Source organism: Heterobasidion irregulare (assembly GCF_000320585.1).
Source record: "Heterobasidion irregulare TC 32-1 unplaced genomic scaffold scaffold_09, whole genome shotgun sequence".
NCBI classification, from domain to species: Eukaryota; Fungi; Basidiomycota; class Agaricomycetes; order Russulales; family Bondarzewiaceae; genus Heterobasidion; species Heterobasidion irregulare.
This window is the reverse complement of record NW_009258205.1, coordinates 484,010-499,783: the sequence shown is the minus strand read 5'-3', so window position 1 is coordinate 499,783 and position 15,774 is coordinate 484,010. Positions and strand designations below refer to the sequence as shown.

At 53.7% G+C, this 15,774-nt stretch overlaps 5 protein-coding genes across 5 annotated transcripts; 3 read left to right on the top strand and 2 right to left on the bottom strand.

Moving 5' to 3' along the window:
* Window positions 1–48: 48 nt before the first annotated feature.
* HETIRDRAFT_453964 (uncharacterized protein) lies at window positions 49–1,871 on the top strand (the record flags this gene model as incomplete). Its single annotated transcript, XM_009551583.1, has 5 exons — window positions 49–162; window positions 255–519; window positions 675–1,038; window positions 1,099–1,206; window positions 1,676–1,871. 5 exons carry the CDS (start codon window positions 49–51, stop codon window positions 1,869–1,871), a joined length of 1,047 nt encoding a protein of 348 aa, XP_009549878.1.
* A 2,349-nt stretch (window positions 1,872–4,220) lies between these two features.
* HETIRDRAFT_67243 (uncharacterized protein) lies at window positions 4,221–5,510 on the bottom strand (the record flags this gene model as incomplete). Its single annotated transcript, XM_009551383.1, has 3 exons — window positions 5,345–5,510; window positions 4,762–5,290; window positions 4,221–4,701 (listed from the first exon to the last, which is right to left on the bottom strand). Exons 2-3 carry the CDS (start codon window positions 5,205–5,207, stop codon window positions 4,221–4,223), a joined length of 927 nt encoding a protein of 308 aa, XP_009549678.1. The 5' UTR covers window positions 5,208–5,290; window positions 5,345–5,510.
* Window positions 5,511–7,278: 1,768 nt separating this feature from the next.
* HETIRDRAFT_479003 (uncharacterized protein) lies at window positions 7,279–9,089 on the top strand. The gene is made up of 4 exons (XM_009551582.1): window positions 7,279–7,702; window positions 7,760–7,999; window positions 8,059–8,566; window positions 8,626–9,089. Exons 1-4 carry the CDS (start codon window positions 7,450–7,452, stop codon window positions 8,945–8,947), a joined length of 1,323 nt encoding a protein of 440 aa, XP_009549877.1. The 5' UTR covers window positions 7,279–7,449; the 3' UTR covers window positions 8,948–9,089.
* Window positions 9,090–10,237: 1,148 nt separating this feature from the next.
* HETIRDRAFT_237948 (uncharacterized protein) lies at window positions 10,238–11,430 on the bottom strand (the record flags this gene model as incomplete). Its single annotated transcript, XM_009551581.1, has 3 exons — window positions 10,238–10,798; window positions 10,897–11,116; window positions 11,171–11,430. Coding segments are annotated over 3 exons (1,041 nt in total), but the record flags the coding sequence as incomplete, so codon positions are not given.
* Window positions 11,431–12,545: 1,115 nt separating this feature from the next.
* HETIRDRAFT_325170 (uncharacterized protein) lies at window positions 12,546–15,765 on the top strand (the record flags this gene model as incomplete). Its single annotated transcript, XM_009552157.1, has 13 exons — window positions 12,546–12,609; window positions 12,672–12,725; window positions 12,780–12,823; window positions 13,030–13,300; window positions 13,444–13,551; window positions 13,619–14,762; window positions 14,834–14,916; window positions 14,939–14,987; window positions 15,114–15,250; window positions 15,308–15,323; window positions 15,383–15,444; window positions 15,501–15,592; window positions 15,658–15,765. Coding segments are annotated over 13 exons (2,232 nt in total), but the record flags the coding sequence as incomplete, so codon positions are not given.
* Window positions 15,766–15,774: the final 9 nt, after the last annotated feature.

Here is a 15,774-nt window from a genome sequence, read left to right as displayed (position 1 = left end):
AGTCTGTGTGCGGGGGCACGGGTCAGGGGGACGCGTTAAGTAGCGACGATGGCCAAAGCCGTCGAGCGAATATTCACGGAAATCGGCGACAATTCGCGGGTTCTCGCGGCACGAAACTGTCCAGGCCGGCCGCCTCTTTCCCTGCTCGACCCGCCCTTCCATGTGTCCCGGACCCCTTGACCGCCCCGACGCCCCGACCACCAGCCTCGACGCTCTCACCTTTCCTATTCGGGCCCACGACCGCTGACGTTCAGCCCTCCCGTCCGATCTGCGCCCCCCGCCTTCCACACGTCCTCGCCCCTCCCGCCAGAAACGGCCATCCGCATCCCTCATCCGTCCTAGCTGCCCGGCGTCCCCCAGGATCCACATCGGGCGGGGACGCTCCTCCGCTTTCCAGCTCTCCTCCCCGAGCTTATCTTGGAATCGGCTGTCAGCCCCCCGCGCGACCCTCGAGTCCCACGCACTCACCGTCGAAGATCTCCCCCCGTGCGATCCTCGAGAGCCGGCGCTTGACAGACGGTGCTACAGGGCGTTGGCGTTAAGTGTTCCCAGAGCACCACACACGTCGCCATTTCTCCCCCTCCACAGCCACACCCATCAAAGCCTAAACGCAGTCTGATCAAGTCGGTCCGGACACGCACACCCTCCACCTCACGCACCTGTCGCCCCGCCAGCCGGCAAGCAACGCCAGTCGCTGCCAGCCCCCGCACAGCGTCCTTCACAATTCACACCCTACGCGCGCCGCGAACCACCTCCGAAGCCAAGAATCCCGATCGCATCCGCGCCGTCCAGGCAGTCAGTCCCCAACCAGTCCCCTCTGCACGTCCGGGAAAAGAACCCCTCGTCCCGAACGCTCGCGGCTCCCCGTCTCGCTGTCAGCGCGCCACGCACACCCTGGACGGCGCGGTTCGACGGGAGTTGGCCATCAGTCGGATCGACAACTACTGTCACTTGTCATGCCCGCTTTTTGCCTCTCCGCATCTCCGCTGCTCGTGCGCGCGTCATTCCCGAGGCATGGAACCAGCCTAAGGACGCTCAGTCCTTGGGATGCACGACGAACTAATATAAAAAATAAAATCCCGCTCACGTGTGTCGTAGTACGCAGTTCGTCGTGCAGGACGAACGCCAGTCGCTGGGAGATGTGGATGCGAGACAGACGTGGACGCCACAAGACCCCCGATATAGCCAGTCTTCGCGACTGCAGAAGTGTGAAGTCTGTTCGCTTCAGCCGCCGTCGATGAGAAGGTAAAGCTCTGGAACGCGAAGTTCGTGACCAATAGTTATTTGACTCATAAACTATCCCAATACGGGATCTATCAGCACGGAAAAAGCCACCTTTAGTCCGTTTCCCGCCGTCTTGTCACGATCGACGAGTGAATCATCTCTTCATCCGCGCACCGACCGCCCACGCTTCTCCCAATTACTTGCCCCAAGACAAACACACTGCGGATCCGATGTCCCTCTACCTCCATCACCCCGCAGACGATCCCCGAGTTCGATCCACATCCGGCGATAATTCGTGCAGGCCATTTCTGTTCGGACCTGCTATGTCCATATGATGTGATTTTCTCCAGAGGCACATACGAGCAGGCCTTCTTCTACCACCACTGCGATTCCTTCGCACGGTCTGATCTCTCCTGTCGCTCATAAGGGCCCGATATATAACGTTCCTCAGTCGCGAGACTTCCATCGCCCCCGCCGCGACGGTCCCAGCGCATCAGCGCCGAGGTCCCGCTGGGACCTGGGCAACACGCACCCGGCCGCGCTCGATGCGACGGAATTCGATCGCTTTCGCGGTCGTCACCGCCACTTCTCACGTCGTCTCACGCGACGCGACGCCAGGCGACGCCCCGAACAGAGCGTTTCCGTGATTCGATCGTGATCGTGAAACGTGCGCGCGAATAACACGTTTTGCGTCGAGCGCGCGGCGCGGCTCTGTTTCTACGGCGGAGCGCTGTTCGGGTCGCGCGGTGGGGCGTCGCTCGACCAGTACATGCATGTGGCGGCCGTTCGCGGAGGTGATAGATTGCGGGGACGGACGGACGCGTCTTTCTCTTTCGTTTCTGGGTTTGCTTCGGCCGGCAATCCTTCTTGAGGCATTGAGTCGTACGATACTGCCTATATTGGTTTACGGACTCTTTGGCTTGATTTGCACGACGGTTGGGAAAGAGCCGCGCTGGCTGGCAGGGTTGCACTTCCGCCTGCACTCACGTTCGTCCTCGGATATGGCTGTGCTGTCTACTAGAAATTGAGTTTGGCTCTGTATCTTCCGTCGTCGGGGTTTGCTCTGAGGCTCGACCAGAGGCACATGCGAAGAAGGCCTTATGCCTGGGCAGTCTTACCACGAGACCCGACACGAGCATCGAGGGGAGGCCGTGATCGGACCACTTCGGAGCAGAGAGCGCAGTCTCGTGAGCAGCACTTGGGTGACGCCGAGGGGAGGCCTCTAAGATGCGCGAGTAATATTGTGACAACGTCAGACGTACGAGCGGGTCCATACTCCGTGAGCAGGTTGACAGTACGTTGACAATCGACTTGGGCTCGGTTAACTGTCTGCTTCGTCGTTCGCTCAAAATTTGCTTGAAAGGCAATTTTCGATTCGCGCCATTCTGGTACCCTTCTGTATCTCTCTCATTACCATTGCAACAACTTTCTCAGCAGGATCTCTTCGCATCGTACGTTTTGATATAAACATATGTGTTTGCGTCTTGACATCTATCACGTACCACAGCAATAGCGACATCTAACCCTCGCATACTCCAGTCTAATAAACGTTCACAGACGCTTCCTGTACACATCCTGTCTAAGCATTTCAATGGGCTCCCGAGGGCTTCGGGTCGAAGAGCATGCAAATCGAGAATAGTCCGGCTCTGAAATGTAGTCGGCGCAATTATTCGACTGAAGCAGGTCACGAAGAAGCTGGATCTTGCCGCTGTCTCCCCGACTCAGACAGGGAGCGTGTCTTTCCCGGAACAGCAGCCTATATGCACCAGATCTTGTAAGCATACATACATGGAGGACGGGCCTATCGTCGTACGTGGCTATTATCCTGTGACTGTTGACTTTACTTAGCACCAAGCCACCTGTACAGATCTCAATGTCGTCTTGTGCTGATCATCAGCTGGCATGGGAGAACCGTAAATGTCAAGGAGCAATGACAGCAGTAAGCACCGTCTCCGGATGTGTTGATCCGTTCATCTTATTAAGCAGCCGTGTTGACCCCAGGCGCTTGTGCGCATCTTGAGTATGCTTAATATCTCTATCACTAGAAATAAACATTCAAAGATCATTGATTCGATTAGGGCAGAATCCCTCGATCACTGTTTCCGACCTCAAACAAAGTCTACGGTAATTTCCTATTACTTACAACACAGTTGTGGTGACAAGTGTTGATTGGGATTAATATAGAACAAGTCTGTGGGACGCCGCCTGCGAGCGGGTGATGTATTTTCGTCAGGAGGATTCAAGAGGATCCCCGCTTGCATTTGGTGTGCAGTCACCGCAAGTGTGTATATGTAAACATGTGCTACTCCTGGATTTCTGGCTAACCCTAGTGTTGTGTAGTTGGGAAGTCTGCGGCGATTGGTACGCCTCTTGAGGCAGTGAGGCCACACTTCTTGTGCCGTCACTGATTGTTGATCTGCAGTCACATAATGAGCAGTTCATTGCTGAACATGAACGCAGCATATATTGACTTCCCGGACCGCCATGTCTGCTTTGCACTATCTGAGTGGCAACCTTTTGATCTTATCCATGTCATTTTCCTCAGTGGAATGATGGCTTCCCCGTGTCTCTTCCTCTGCATCTATTTGATATCTCTTTGATACCCTGATACCACTTTCTTGGTCTTTACTTTTCTACTCGTCACAAAGTCATGTACTCGCACCTCACCGTGTCCTTCTTGAGAAATCAGCAATGCTACTTAGCTTCCATCGGATAAAGCAACCGATATCTTCACACAGACCTCATACACAAGTGCCGATAGCATATTGAAATCGAAGGGTGAGGATGAGATAGTGGGTGGTCCTCAGTTCTCAATGTCTGCCGGTGTTGGATTTATATTGTCAGACTTGACACCGGTACTTACGGACTTTGCTGGAGCTAGCTTTTGCTCTGGCTTATGTAGTTCACAAGCTACATCACACTTGCAACATGAAACCTAGTAAGCTTTTTCTCACCATTTACTGATGAAGGAGAACAGCAACAGCAAGGTTTTTGCATCAGGGTGCAGCATAATGTTCGATCGAAGAGAAAGCTGAAAGAGCATCAACTTCTACTGAAACAAAAAGCAACGTGGTATAACGGTTACACAGCACAGTGACATGGTAACATGCTGGACAGCATGGCGAAGCTTGGTGATACAGCATAGCAGAAACGACAATGCATTTGACAAAGTGATCACTTACTTTTAACAGACAGGAATGAGGCTCTTGATAAACGAAAGGCTCCATATTTAACTCCTCTGTGGCGCGATTTAACTCATTACCCCAGCCCGCGTCGAATTTTGCCGCTTTGTCATTAGATAAGCCATATAACTTGCTTCGCCCAAAGTCGATGACACGGTACGAGGGCATCTTCATGGAACGCTCTTCCGGAGGTGTTGTTAGCGGACCGGTTTGGACGAGCACATTGCGTTGGTAGAATGAGTTATGTATGTAGTCGTTCATGTGCAGGCGTCGGAGCATTGAATAACACAATATCCTAGCAGCAAAGCGTGCGAGGGTCAGTCACGATCGCGGGTTGGTCAAATTGTATGCTCACTTCTTATCAACGTGGAAATTTTTGCTCGTCACAATGGGAATCCCACAATGCTCCATGAGCAAGATAGGGCTGAGTCGTTCAATGAATGCCTTCATCTCTGCCCTAACCTCATCACTCTCGCTTCTGAACGCCTCCTCATCGAAGGCAGGTTTGTAGTACCCGTAGAACTTGGGCACTACAGCGCATGCCGGGACGGGTGTCTTAATCGGCGGCATCATGTTAAGTCCGCACCAATCCTCCTGAAGATGCTTCGGGAACGATGCATATATTTTAGCCTCATTCTCCAGATGTTCCCGTGCTTCTGGATCTAAATCTGACATCTTGCATGCGACGGACACCTCCCCAGTTAGCGTGCGTGCAGAAAGTGGCCTGGGAAGTGTCAAAGCCGAGAGGTAGACGCTCGAGTGATGGCCTTCTCCAAGCATGCTGCCAGCAGAGAGACGCATATAAGCCACACGCAATCCTGTCTGTCTTGACTTTTCGGTTTTGTCATCGAGTGAGGCGGATGTCGAAAAACCATTACTGGCGTCTGTCAGACACGCTTAGATGGCTATCAGCGGTGGTATTCGTCTCAGATACTTACCAGTGTCTGTATCAAGGGAGCTCGGCGGTGGCAAAACACGGTTGAATTTGATCCAGTTCGCCGCAAGAGTGGAGCGGACACCAGCATCGAGCGCGGAGTAGGACTTAGCGATCGCAATTTGATCGGAGTCCTTGACGAGGAGCACATCGGGGAAGTACTGAGGAGGAATGAATTCTTCGAGAGCAGGTGGCAACCCCCTTACTTTGAGAGAATCTAGGTTCCGTTCACTTGCGCGGTAACTATCGTCATCTATTTCCGATGTATATCTCGATGTATATTTCGAGGAGTCAGACTCAATAGCCTGACATAAAAATTTCTTGATAACGACTTGCCTGTGCGATTAGGAACATCTTCCAGTGTCGTTGTGCTATCTGTGTCGGGAGTTGTCGACAATCGCTGGTCAGAGGAGCAAGACATCGAGTAAGTCATCACACCTTTGGGCTTCGAAACCTCATTTAAGCCTATAGTTGTACGATACGCGTTCGCGTTGGCTTCCAGATCTGCTAGAGTAACGGACTCCTGATCCATATCCTCACCAGAGTCAATCATGCGCTCGTAGCAGCCGTCATCATAATAGTCGCAACCCTCGTCAATCATGCCAAAGTTATTTTCAGGCTGCAAACGCTTTGGCGTCTTCAACTTCAGCAGTGGCCACGGTCGCATCAGACGCGGTTGCGGTTCCGGATCGTGCTCTTCGTCGGCATAATTCTCCCCGAGTTCCTGGATCATGCTACGTGTCCAGACCGTCGTGAATATCATCCCGCTCTGTCGGTCTATCCAAAAGAAATCGTTGATTGAGTGGCCCCAGATCATCCCATTCGGCGTCCGTTTTCCGATCGGTGCCTTGTGCTCGTCAAGAAACGGGCCATTGGGGTCACAGACCCACCGCTTGTATATGAGCAACGTGGGCTGTTTGAAAGGCATAGAGTCGGAAGGAGGGAGATACTTTCGCGAGGGAGTCTGGAGGGAGATGCAAGGCTTGAGTCGAAGACAGAAACGGAAGGCGCGATCACGTGTGGGCGGCGACTTGAGATGCCCAAATCGGGAGGACGCGTGTATGGCCTCGGATAGTAGTCAGTGGTCCTGTAGTACAGTAATGAGGAAGAAGTGCGGGAAGTCTGGTGATATCGGTCACTGCATATTTCCATCATGAAGATTATGACTTAGAATTGACATTGTATTCTTCATGCAAAGAAGATAATGAAACCTGCCCAGATACCAAGACACCGACACGTGGCTTGTTAGATATTCAAGTTCCAAAGTACCAACGTCTCCCAGAACGCAGACAGGAAGCATGTTTTCCTAAGAAAGGTAAAATACAAGATCATGAAACCATATACGATACTAAGCATTGAATATTCAAGACATACCTTGCTGTAATCCTACCACTTATGAACACCGCAGTGTACAAGTTCATGATAACAGGGTAACAAGCGTCGGGGAGGGCAGCAGAAAGGAATTGTGAGTCCTGTAATGGACAGTTCTCGCTCGAACTTATCCCAGCCTACCTAACGTGGGTATTGTACATCTGATGTACCACGCAAATATACATTGGCTGAACAGGCCATAAAGATACAGAGCGCACCTCCGATAGTCAAAGCTTGAGCTCATAAGCCTGGACCCACTCCGAAGCGTGGATAGATATCTCATCTTCCAGGACGACTCGGCTCGAGGGTTGTGACGAGAGACTAGAAACAAGTTGCCAGATCATATGCAATCGGCTATCGCCGACACAGGGTCGATGCCTTGTGACGCACTCGTGCCGTGATTGTGACCCTCAATAAATCCTCGGGTGCTGAGCCACATACTAAGTCTTGTCTTCGTAGACTTCTCACTGCGCACCTCACGTTTCCCGATTCGACACACAATCTGCCCATTAGTGTCCCTTTATACCTCGTACCTCGATGGCACTGATCATGAATCAACCAACTCGGTTTGTTTACCAATGGTGGCCGCGCCACCCGAAAGGTCCGACTCTTCGAAAGGAACATGCGCCCACAGGATACCGAACGCCCAACAGAATCATATGGGGACACTCTATCGGTGATTTCTATTTTATCCAGCGCGTTCCCAACACGGATGTCGTGACGATCTGGTCGCGATCCATGATCGACGAGTTCGGAGAGAACTATGCCAGTGAGGCGTTCGAGATGGAACCTCACCCACGGCTACGCAGGCCATGGCCTTTGTTGCAAATTCCCAAGGGACATATGTTGGATGATCACTATGGCATTCCCGATGAGGGATCGGAGCACGGCGGTTGCTTTGAGCGGATCGTAGACGATGAAGAGGAAGGAGATCACGCCACATATAGATCGTTAAAAGATCTTCATGTGGACTTGAAGGCTGAGGTGGCCAGTATGCATTGATCTCAGGTTCAATTATCAACACGCTTTGATTGTTTATTCTATATAGGTGCTGATAAAGGGGACCACGAAATTCTGGCGGAGATGCCTCCAGCATTAGAAGAGTTCATCCCAAACGAATATCTGCCTGATATAATTCTTGTTGATGATACTCAAAGGAGGGTGATCGACCTTTCCTACCACGATACAGACGACGAGACGCGCAGGAAGCTGTCCTCAATGCCTTTGAAATACAGTCGCGTTCTTCCTTCACTTGAAAACCCTGAGAGCACCATAAAGCATCAAGAAGGTCAGTCACATGCCCTTCTACAAACTGCCGTTTTTTTTATCCTGACTCAAACGTTGTAGACGAAACGGTAACGACAACGGAAAAAGGACGACAAGACAAACCTGCGCACGAGCTCCGAGTGGCGCGCCTGCGTCTCAAAGCTGAGAATAAACTTGGCTCCGGCCATCACTCTGATGTCTATCTGGCTCCATTGGAGCTCCCGAAACCTCTCACCGCGCGCACGCCGTCTGGAGCAGTTGCTGTTGCGGCAAAGCTAGCTTATCCACGAAGTGAGGCACGATCTCTGCTTGAGAACGAGGGCATCATCTACAATGCGTTTCCGCGACACCTGCAGGAAGAGTGGTGCGGGTACAATCTCGTCCCGCCTATCAAACACCCCGTTCCCGTTGGCGCCGTCGTGCCAAAGTTCTTTGGCTACTATGAGCCGGTTTTCGACCCGAATGACCTACATGTTTCAGATGAAGTAAAGGAAGAAATGCGCCACTGCATCGAGGGACTCAGCCCGATCCTACTTATGGAACACTGCGGCCAGCCCATCGATTCTAGTGCATTCTCCTACGACGACAAGTCGGTGTCTCCTCTCCTCCTAGTCTTAGACTTCGCTGACCTCTTTTGATCGTGGCTAGGATGGAGTGTTTTTCCCTCCTTCAACGTTTGCACCACGAGGACTTCCTCCAGAACTCATTCCACAGACGCAATATCCTCGTCCAGCCCGGTCCACTGACAGCCCCACCTATACAGCGCTCACACAAGCAGCCCTCATTCCGTATCATCGACTTCGGTCGTACGAAAGACTGGGGCGCCGTAATCGACAAGGTGAAACGCAATCACAGTGCCAAGGATGTTGCTGAGATCCTCAAAACAAAGCGGGACACGCTTCGTTTTGACAAGCAGCAAGAGTCCAAGAGCGCCTGGGAGGAGCTGTCAATGGACGATTACAATTATTGAGATGCATGATGAACGGCGATCTACCTCTGATTTCGGTGTGACACGTTTAGATATTGTATTTGCTATCATCTTTCTCTGTTACTGCGGCCTCGATGTACTTTTGTGAAATGAAACTTGACTGGTAGCGGTCAAGACTTTGTCGTAGTCGATGGAGCTTCCGCACTCGCCAAGACAAGGAAATCTTCGAATTAGGAATCAGAATGCCGACAAATCGTCCCTTTGGAGCAGCTGACTGCCACCGTACATAGTATATTGACTGTAGGAGGGTGGTGATAATTTGGTCTGTTAGAAAGAGAGCCGCAGAGGAAATCGTATAGGAGCTCACGTCGTTTAGCTAGGAGCGGGTTGCCTCGCCTCATACAGGAGATACATGATGCAAACAGCGCCACGCATGATCCGCAGCCATCTCTACGACCGACCAAGGAGAATGTTTATAGGAGATTGCCATCCGCGCAGGACTCCGCGTACGGTGAGTGGCGCTCGCTGGTTTGCACATGGTCAATGCCAATTGACTATGGCCAGGGCAAGACAGACTAGTCAGCTCGTACCAACCCACCCCCCGGTGGCCGCATCGATCTTTCCTCGCTTGCGTGATATTACCCTGGGCACCTGTCTGGACTCATTCCAGATCTCATACGAAGCGGACAGCGAGGACGCCGACAAGACTGATAGCAAGGATAATCTCGGCGAACTTCTGGTCCGGCATTTAGCAGAGAGACGCGAACGAAGCGACTTGTCTGCAGTGATCAAAATAAGCTATTTCGGCGGCCTTGGCAATTCAGGCTTGGAAGATCGACTTAAAGACTTAATCCCGAATGTGACTCGACTAAAGAGGGCCCGATGGCCGGAACAACGAGAGGCCACGTCGAATGTGATACTATCTATGGTGAATATCTACTCTCCTTGGTGACGCATTGTAATATGCAAACAGACATTCACATAATCATTAGGTCGTGTCGATATCCATCGCAAAATGTCGAAGTGCCTGTCTATTAATGATCAATGAGACGCGTCGAATATATACATCTCTCGCATTCTCACCACGCCTCTAGTTCTCCGGAGGTACAAGAGAGAAAAAGTATGCGAAAATGATAAGGATATGTCGTGATGATATTACAACAACTGGATACAACGTACACAATGAAAAGCCGTGAAATATCGAGAGTGTGAGATGTGATATGAGGTCATGAAAAAAACAAAGAGACGGAGAGACAGCAGACAACCTTCCTCACAAGCTCAGCACTCTAACCTGAACCAAATCGGGATCATCTTCCACATTCGCTCCCTCTCCCTCGCAGCCCAGATCTCCAGCCCCCTCGCGCATGCCCTGCACTCCGACAGTTCGGCGCTCTTCAGTGTCCCCAGCTCCTCCGCGACATACAAGGGGTCCGCGCACCCGCGCTCACGATCGCAGACATAGTGCTGCGTCGCGAGCGCCACAAGCTCGGCAAAATCGCGCCTGCAGGCGCCCGGCGAAGCGCAGACACCGGACGAGAGCGACGAGGAGGATGGGTTTGAAGAGCGCGACAGCGATGACTTGCGGGAGTGCGTGTACGGCCCTCGGGTCATGCCGTTGATGACGGCACTCACTGCCTGCGATGCCGACTCCTTTCCCAGAGCCAGTTTCTGCAGGTCTGTCGTCTCGAGCATGGGCCCAGGCGCTGACGTTGGGTGGGCGCGCGGAGGGGGAGTCGCATGTGGGGATGACAATGGGGGAGAGAACGAGCGGAGTCGAGACTGATCGTCATCGGCTGATTCAAATATCTGAGTGTACGTATACCGAGAGAGGTCGTAGAATGCGGATGGGAGAAGCGTGGAAGCGTTCACTTGGCGCGCGAGATTGATCACGGCCTGTGTGAGATCAGAAAATCGTGCTTCACGGTGAGGAGACGGACGGCGGATCATGATAGTGATAGAGATGAGTCAAGCGAGGAAAGATGGAGACGTACGATAGGGGATGGGTAGAGGTGCGCACTGCCCGGGATGTTCTCAAGCTCGTAAGCCCTCGCCTTGTCTTCGCGGGCATCCCAGCCTTTGAGAGTCATAGGCCACGCGATGTTCAGATGGGCGATCGCCTTAGCACGTAGAGACTCTATCATATATTTGTTCGACAAGCGGAGGATGCCAGAGACGATTCGAAAGTCGCTGCAATCGTTGGAACCAAATGTCCTGCTCGGACGATGAGCAGACTGAACGGCCAAAAATAGACAGGAATCGACGCACGGGCCGTCGTACAGGGCCGACAGCAGATTGACAACGTCTTCTGCGAGATCATGCAGCCTTACCAAGGGGCAACCTTCATAGAGATCGTTGGCCGAGAGATCGTGTGCTGACGCGGACGAGCGAGGAAGAGAGAACATGTCGCGGAAGACAACGGAGTGACGAGACAGCTGGGACATGTGTACGCAAAACAGCGTATTCTCTGCACGCAGAACAACCGAGCCATCTGGGAACCAGAGGTCAGCATGTCGAGAAGGATCGGTCTGCGTGGCGTATACTGGCGCGGCGGTCTCAGAGCGAGGGCAGGTGACAGTGGGGCCTGTCGGAGTGGTTTGCCCCCTAAGCATATTATTGCAAAGACAGCGAGGAAAGACGAATATTCTGATGCTTTATGCTGCCAGATTAAGGGTTTTCCTTGCAGTAAGATCTAGGGAGCAAAAATCAAGGTGTTCCAGTGATTGCCGGGCTGAACAAGACAACCTTCCGAAAAGGTAACACAATGCATCACGTAGTCCCGGCATTATCCGTCCCATCAGCCTTGCTAAGCAGAGCGCGGGCAATACATTCACGATTGAGGCATCGAGCATTGCGCGAATCTTTCGAGCGGTGCGGCGGCTGTTTTGATACAATGGAGAACCTCTCGCTTCTGGGGTGTGTCTGTGTCGCAATATTCAGCACTATGTACGAGTACGATGCCTTCCGTGATTGGTCAAGGCTTTGGGAACGCTAGTGGACAGGCTAGCTTGTGATACATCGAGATTTCATCGCCTAGGTTAAAATGTCGTTTGGGATGGACTACGAAAACTCCACCCCACTGCCATCGCGCAGCCTCAATCGGCCAAGAGCGACGCCACATCTTTCGAAGTCCGCGGAGGATCGGGAGCCTGGTCCGGCGAATATAGCGCCAAACAAGTGCACACACAGCTTGGATACCGATTTGGACATGTCGAGAGCGCGGCCTTTCAGTGAGACTCCCGCATCCCCAGATCGAACCTCTCCTCCTCCTCGGTCGCCATGAGCGGCGCTGCGAACCCCCCTCCCGCACGCGTATTCGGCGGCGCGGACGACACTTTCTTCGCTGCTGACGGCGACTCCACCGACCCGACTAACACTGCGCGTCCACGGCCCGGCCGAATATCCTTCAGCAGACAGAGTCTTGCAGCGCGGTGGAGAGGCGCTGGAGACGAGGAGGCCGCGGCGGCGCCCACGCTCACGCCCACATCTGAGCGGCCCCCGATACCGAGTGCCCTGCAGCAGTCCGCGGAGACGTACACGACGCCTCTGCCCCTGCTGCCCATGATCGTGTTGTCTATAGTGCGTCGCGGTTGGTTTATATAGTTGGCAGTGGAGAGGTTTCACCAGACGTTTGTGCTATCAGGCGCTGCTCGGGGAGTTTTTGACCGCGAACGTATCCATGCCTTTCCTGCTGTTCATGGTTAAAGGTGCGAACGCTCCCTGCGGATGCTTGTTCGCTGTGTCTTGACGAAGACAATCGCGCATGTAGGTTTCGGAGAGCTGAAGGACGAGGCGGACGTGGGATTCTGGACAGGGATACTAGGTGCGCATTGATTGATGGCGGCCGTCCTAAGTGATTGACGCCGCGCGCCGTCAGTCGCCAGCTTCTTCCTCACGCAATTCCTAACTTCGCTTCTCTGGGTGCGTGCTCTCCTCATCCGCCGCTCGTCCCAACGGCCACTCGCCGCCGCATCGCGATGCATTCGCACCGCCGGCGCGGTGGACGGGCTATCTTGCTGCGTTTGCGTGACATGTTTCAAGGAGGGATGACGTCACGCGACCGAGCCCACGTCCATTTCGAGCGTCGAGAGATCGGCTTCGCGCGCTGACACTGGCACCTTTCGCAGGCGACGGTCGCGGACAGACACGGCCAGCGCCTCGTGCTCTTCATCTCCCTCCTGGGGAGCTCGCTCACATGCTGCGTCTTTGGCTCGGCGACGACGCTCAAGCAGGCCATCGCGATCCGTTTGATGCAGGGGATCTTTGCCGGCGCCATTGGTGTCGCCCGTGGATGCGTCACTGTGATCACCGATCCTAGCAATGAGGGGCGCGCTTATGCTATCTTGGGCTTTTGTTGGGGCTTTGGCGGTGTTGCGGGTGCCATCGTAGGCGGAACATGTGAGTTCGCGCTTTCCCGATTATCCAGTGCTCCTTCGCGCGTGAGGAGTATTTGTGCGTAACATGAGGATTGGTGTCGTGCGCCCATAAGCATTGAAGGGAACAGTCATAGTCTCGACGCCAATGCTAACTCTGTTTGGTAGTCGAATCGCCAGCGAAAAAGTGGCCTGGAGTGTTCGACTCGGTTCCTATTTTCGTGACATACCCGTATCTACTGCCGTGTGCTATGGCCGCGTCTGTGACGTTGATCGGTGAGTTTGAGACGCAGACGTCTTTGTTGGATTTTTTCCTTGATTCTTAATTTCTTCCTTTCATCAGGCTGTTTGCTCTCACTCTTTCTGGGACCCGATGCAGGTCCACGCGACGGTGCGATTCGTCTCTCGCCCGAGAAAGTCGACGAACACCCGACAATTCCAGAAGAGGCCTCCCTGCCTCCCAGTCCTTCCCAATCGCCCAAACAGGGTTTCTATAGAAACCTTCGCCGGAAGGTATCCAGCCGCCTTTCGGGATACTTCGCGAATCGCGTGCACGACGCGTACGCTCCCGACGCCTCCCCGCCGCCTGCTATGCCGCTTTCGACCTCGGTCCCTGGCCGCCGGTTTTCGCGCATGAGCCGCGCGAACGGGTCGGCGTACGGCTATGGCGGGGGCACTGCGCGCGTGCGGAGCCGTCTCGCGAGCGGCGCGACGATGCGGAGGGCGAGCGCGTCGAGCTCGGTGCGCAGGCGCGGGAGCGCCGGGCCGGATGGCTTGCCCCGGTCGTTCGGAGACGCGGGCGAGCTGAATTTCGCGCAGCGGCTGCTCATGGCGAACGAGAACGCGGTGACGAATATCGCGGATCTGTGGGTCGCGTCTGCGATGAACGTGGATAACGAGGAGGTCTTTGAGAGCGACACCGAGCTGGAGAGTGCGGGCGACGACGACGGCGCTGTGTTTGATATGGAAGATGAAGAGGAAGAGGATGAAGAGGAGGATGTTCTGGATACCCCTACGCGGCGTGGACGGCTCTCGAAGCCGTCCATACTATCTGCTCATCAGCCCTCTTTCGCGGGCCGTCGGCTTTCGCAGGCTCCGAGGACCTTTGGCTCGCCCAGGCGTCCGTCGGCGTCGACGTCATACCGCCCGCAGTCGTCCACGAACCCCCGCATGCCCTCCTTTGGACAAGGCCCCCACGAGCGTCGCTTCTCCACCGTGCCGTCTATTTTTGCGCACCCCGGAGTCAAGTCTCCATCCGCTGTCCTCGACGCGCAGAGGCTGCTGTCTCAGCCCGACGACGTGGACAGAAACGCATTGAACAGCATGCTTGAGCGGCGCGGCGCGGCGGTTCCGGCTGAGGGCGACCTTGTGGAGGAGCCGTCGCCGCCTCTGTTTTCGCAGCTGCCGATCTTGATCATCACGCAGTATGGGCTTCTGGCGCTGCATTCGACGACCCACGACATGGTGTTTTTGTCGTACCTTGTTTCGTGAGTGAACCGCGCGCCACACGAAGAACCTGGCTTGCCGGTTGATTTTTTGATCCTTTTTTTTCGTGCAGAAAGTACGAATCGGGCGGTCTGAATCTGAACGCCGGACACTTCTCACAATTGAGCATGTCATTTGTCTTGAGCGCTGTCGCGTGTGTGTTGACTGTCCTGTCTAGCTGCCCTCATGTGCCTCGCACAGATCATGTACCAGTTCTATCTCTATCCGTATGTCTTATGCTCTACTATCGCTCCAATTCATGCTCAACATAATGCATTTTTATAGAAATATCGGGTACGTCTGCCAATCACAACTATTGTTGGTTTACAACTCACCACCGTCTGGTCATATAGCCCTCCTAGAGGACGCTTCTCTCATTTAGCGATGTTCCGCCTGGGCTCGCTGTTGTTTATCCCTGCTTATATCACTGTGACCCTGTATCGCACCTTCGCGAGTGCTGAAGACGACGGAAATTTCATGCTCATGACCGGTGAGTTTGGTGCTGGCCTTGCGAAAAAAAAAATTGAACCATTGACGTCCCTTTCAGCGTTGGCCGTCAGCACGTACGTCCAAACGCAGACCGTAGTTGGGGACTCAGCTGACTTGCAACCTACTTTTGCAGTGCTGTGAGATATTGCGGCAATACATTTGCGTACACCTCCGTCTCGATTCTCCTCAATTACAGTAGGCGACACCATGATTTGATCACCTAACATCATTGCTGACTGTCATTCTACTAGTGTCTCCCCCGCCCGTGGTAAGTTTAGCAAATGGCGTGGCGCAGAGCATCGTCAGTCTTGCTCGTTGCTTCGGTCCTATCCTAGGCGGTTGGGTTCGTAGCTTCCACCACTTGCTCGATTTATTCTGACTCAAATCCTTCTCGTTCCATCATGACAGCTCTGGTCCGTCTCTGTCGAAGGGAACCCTTCAGGATACTATCTCGGTTTCTTCGCCTGTGCCGCGTTCTGTGCCCTCGCAGTGCTTCACAGCTTGCTCATCCGATGAGTGATCCAT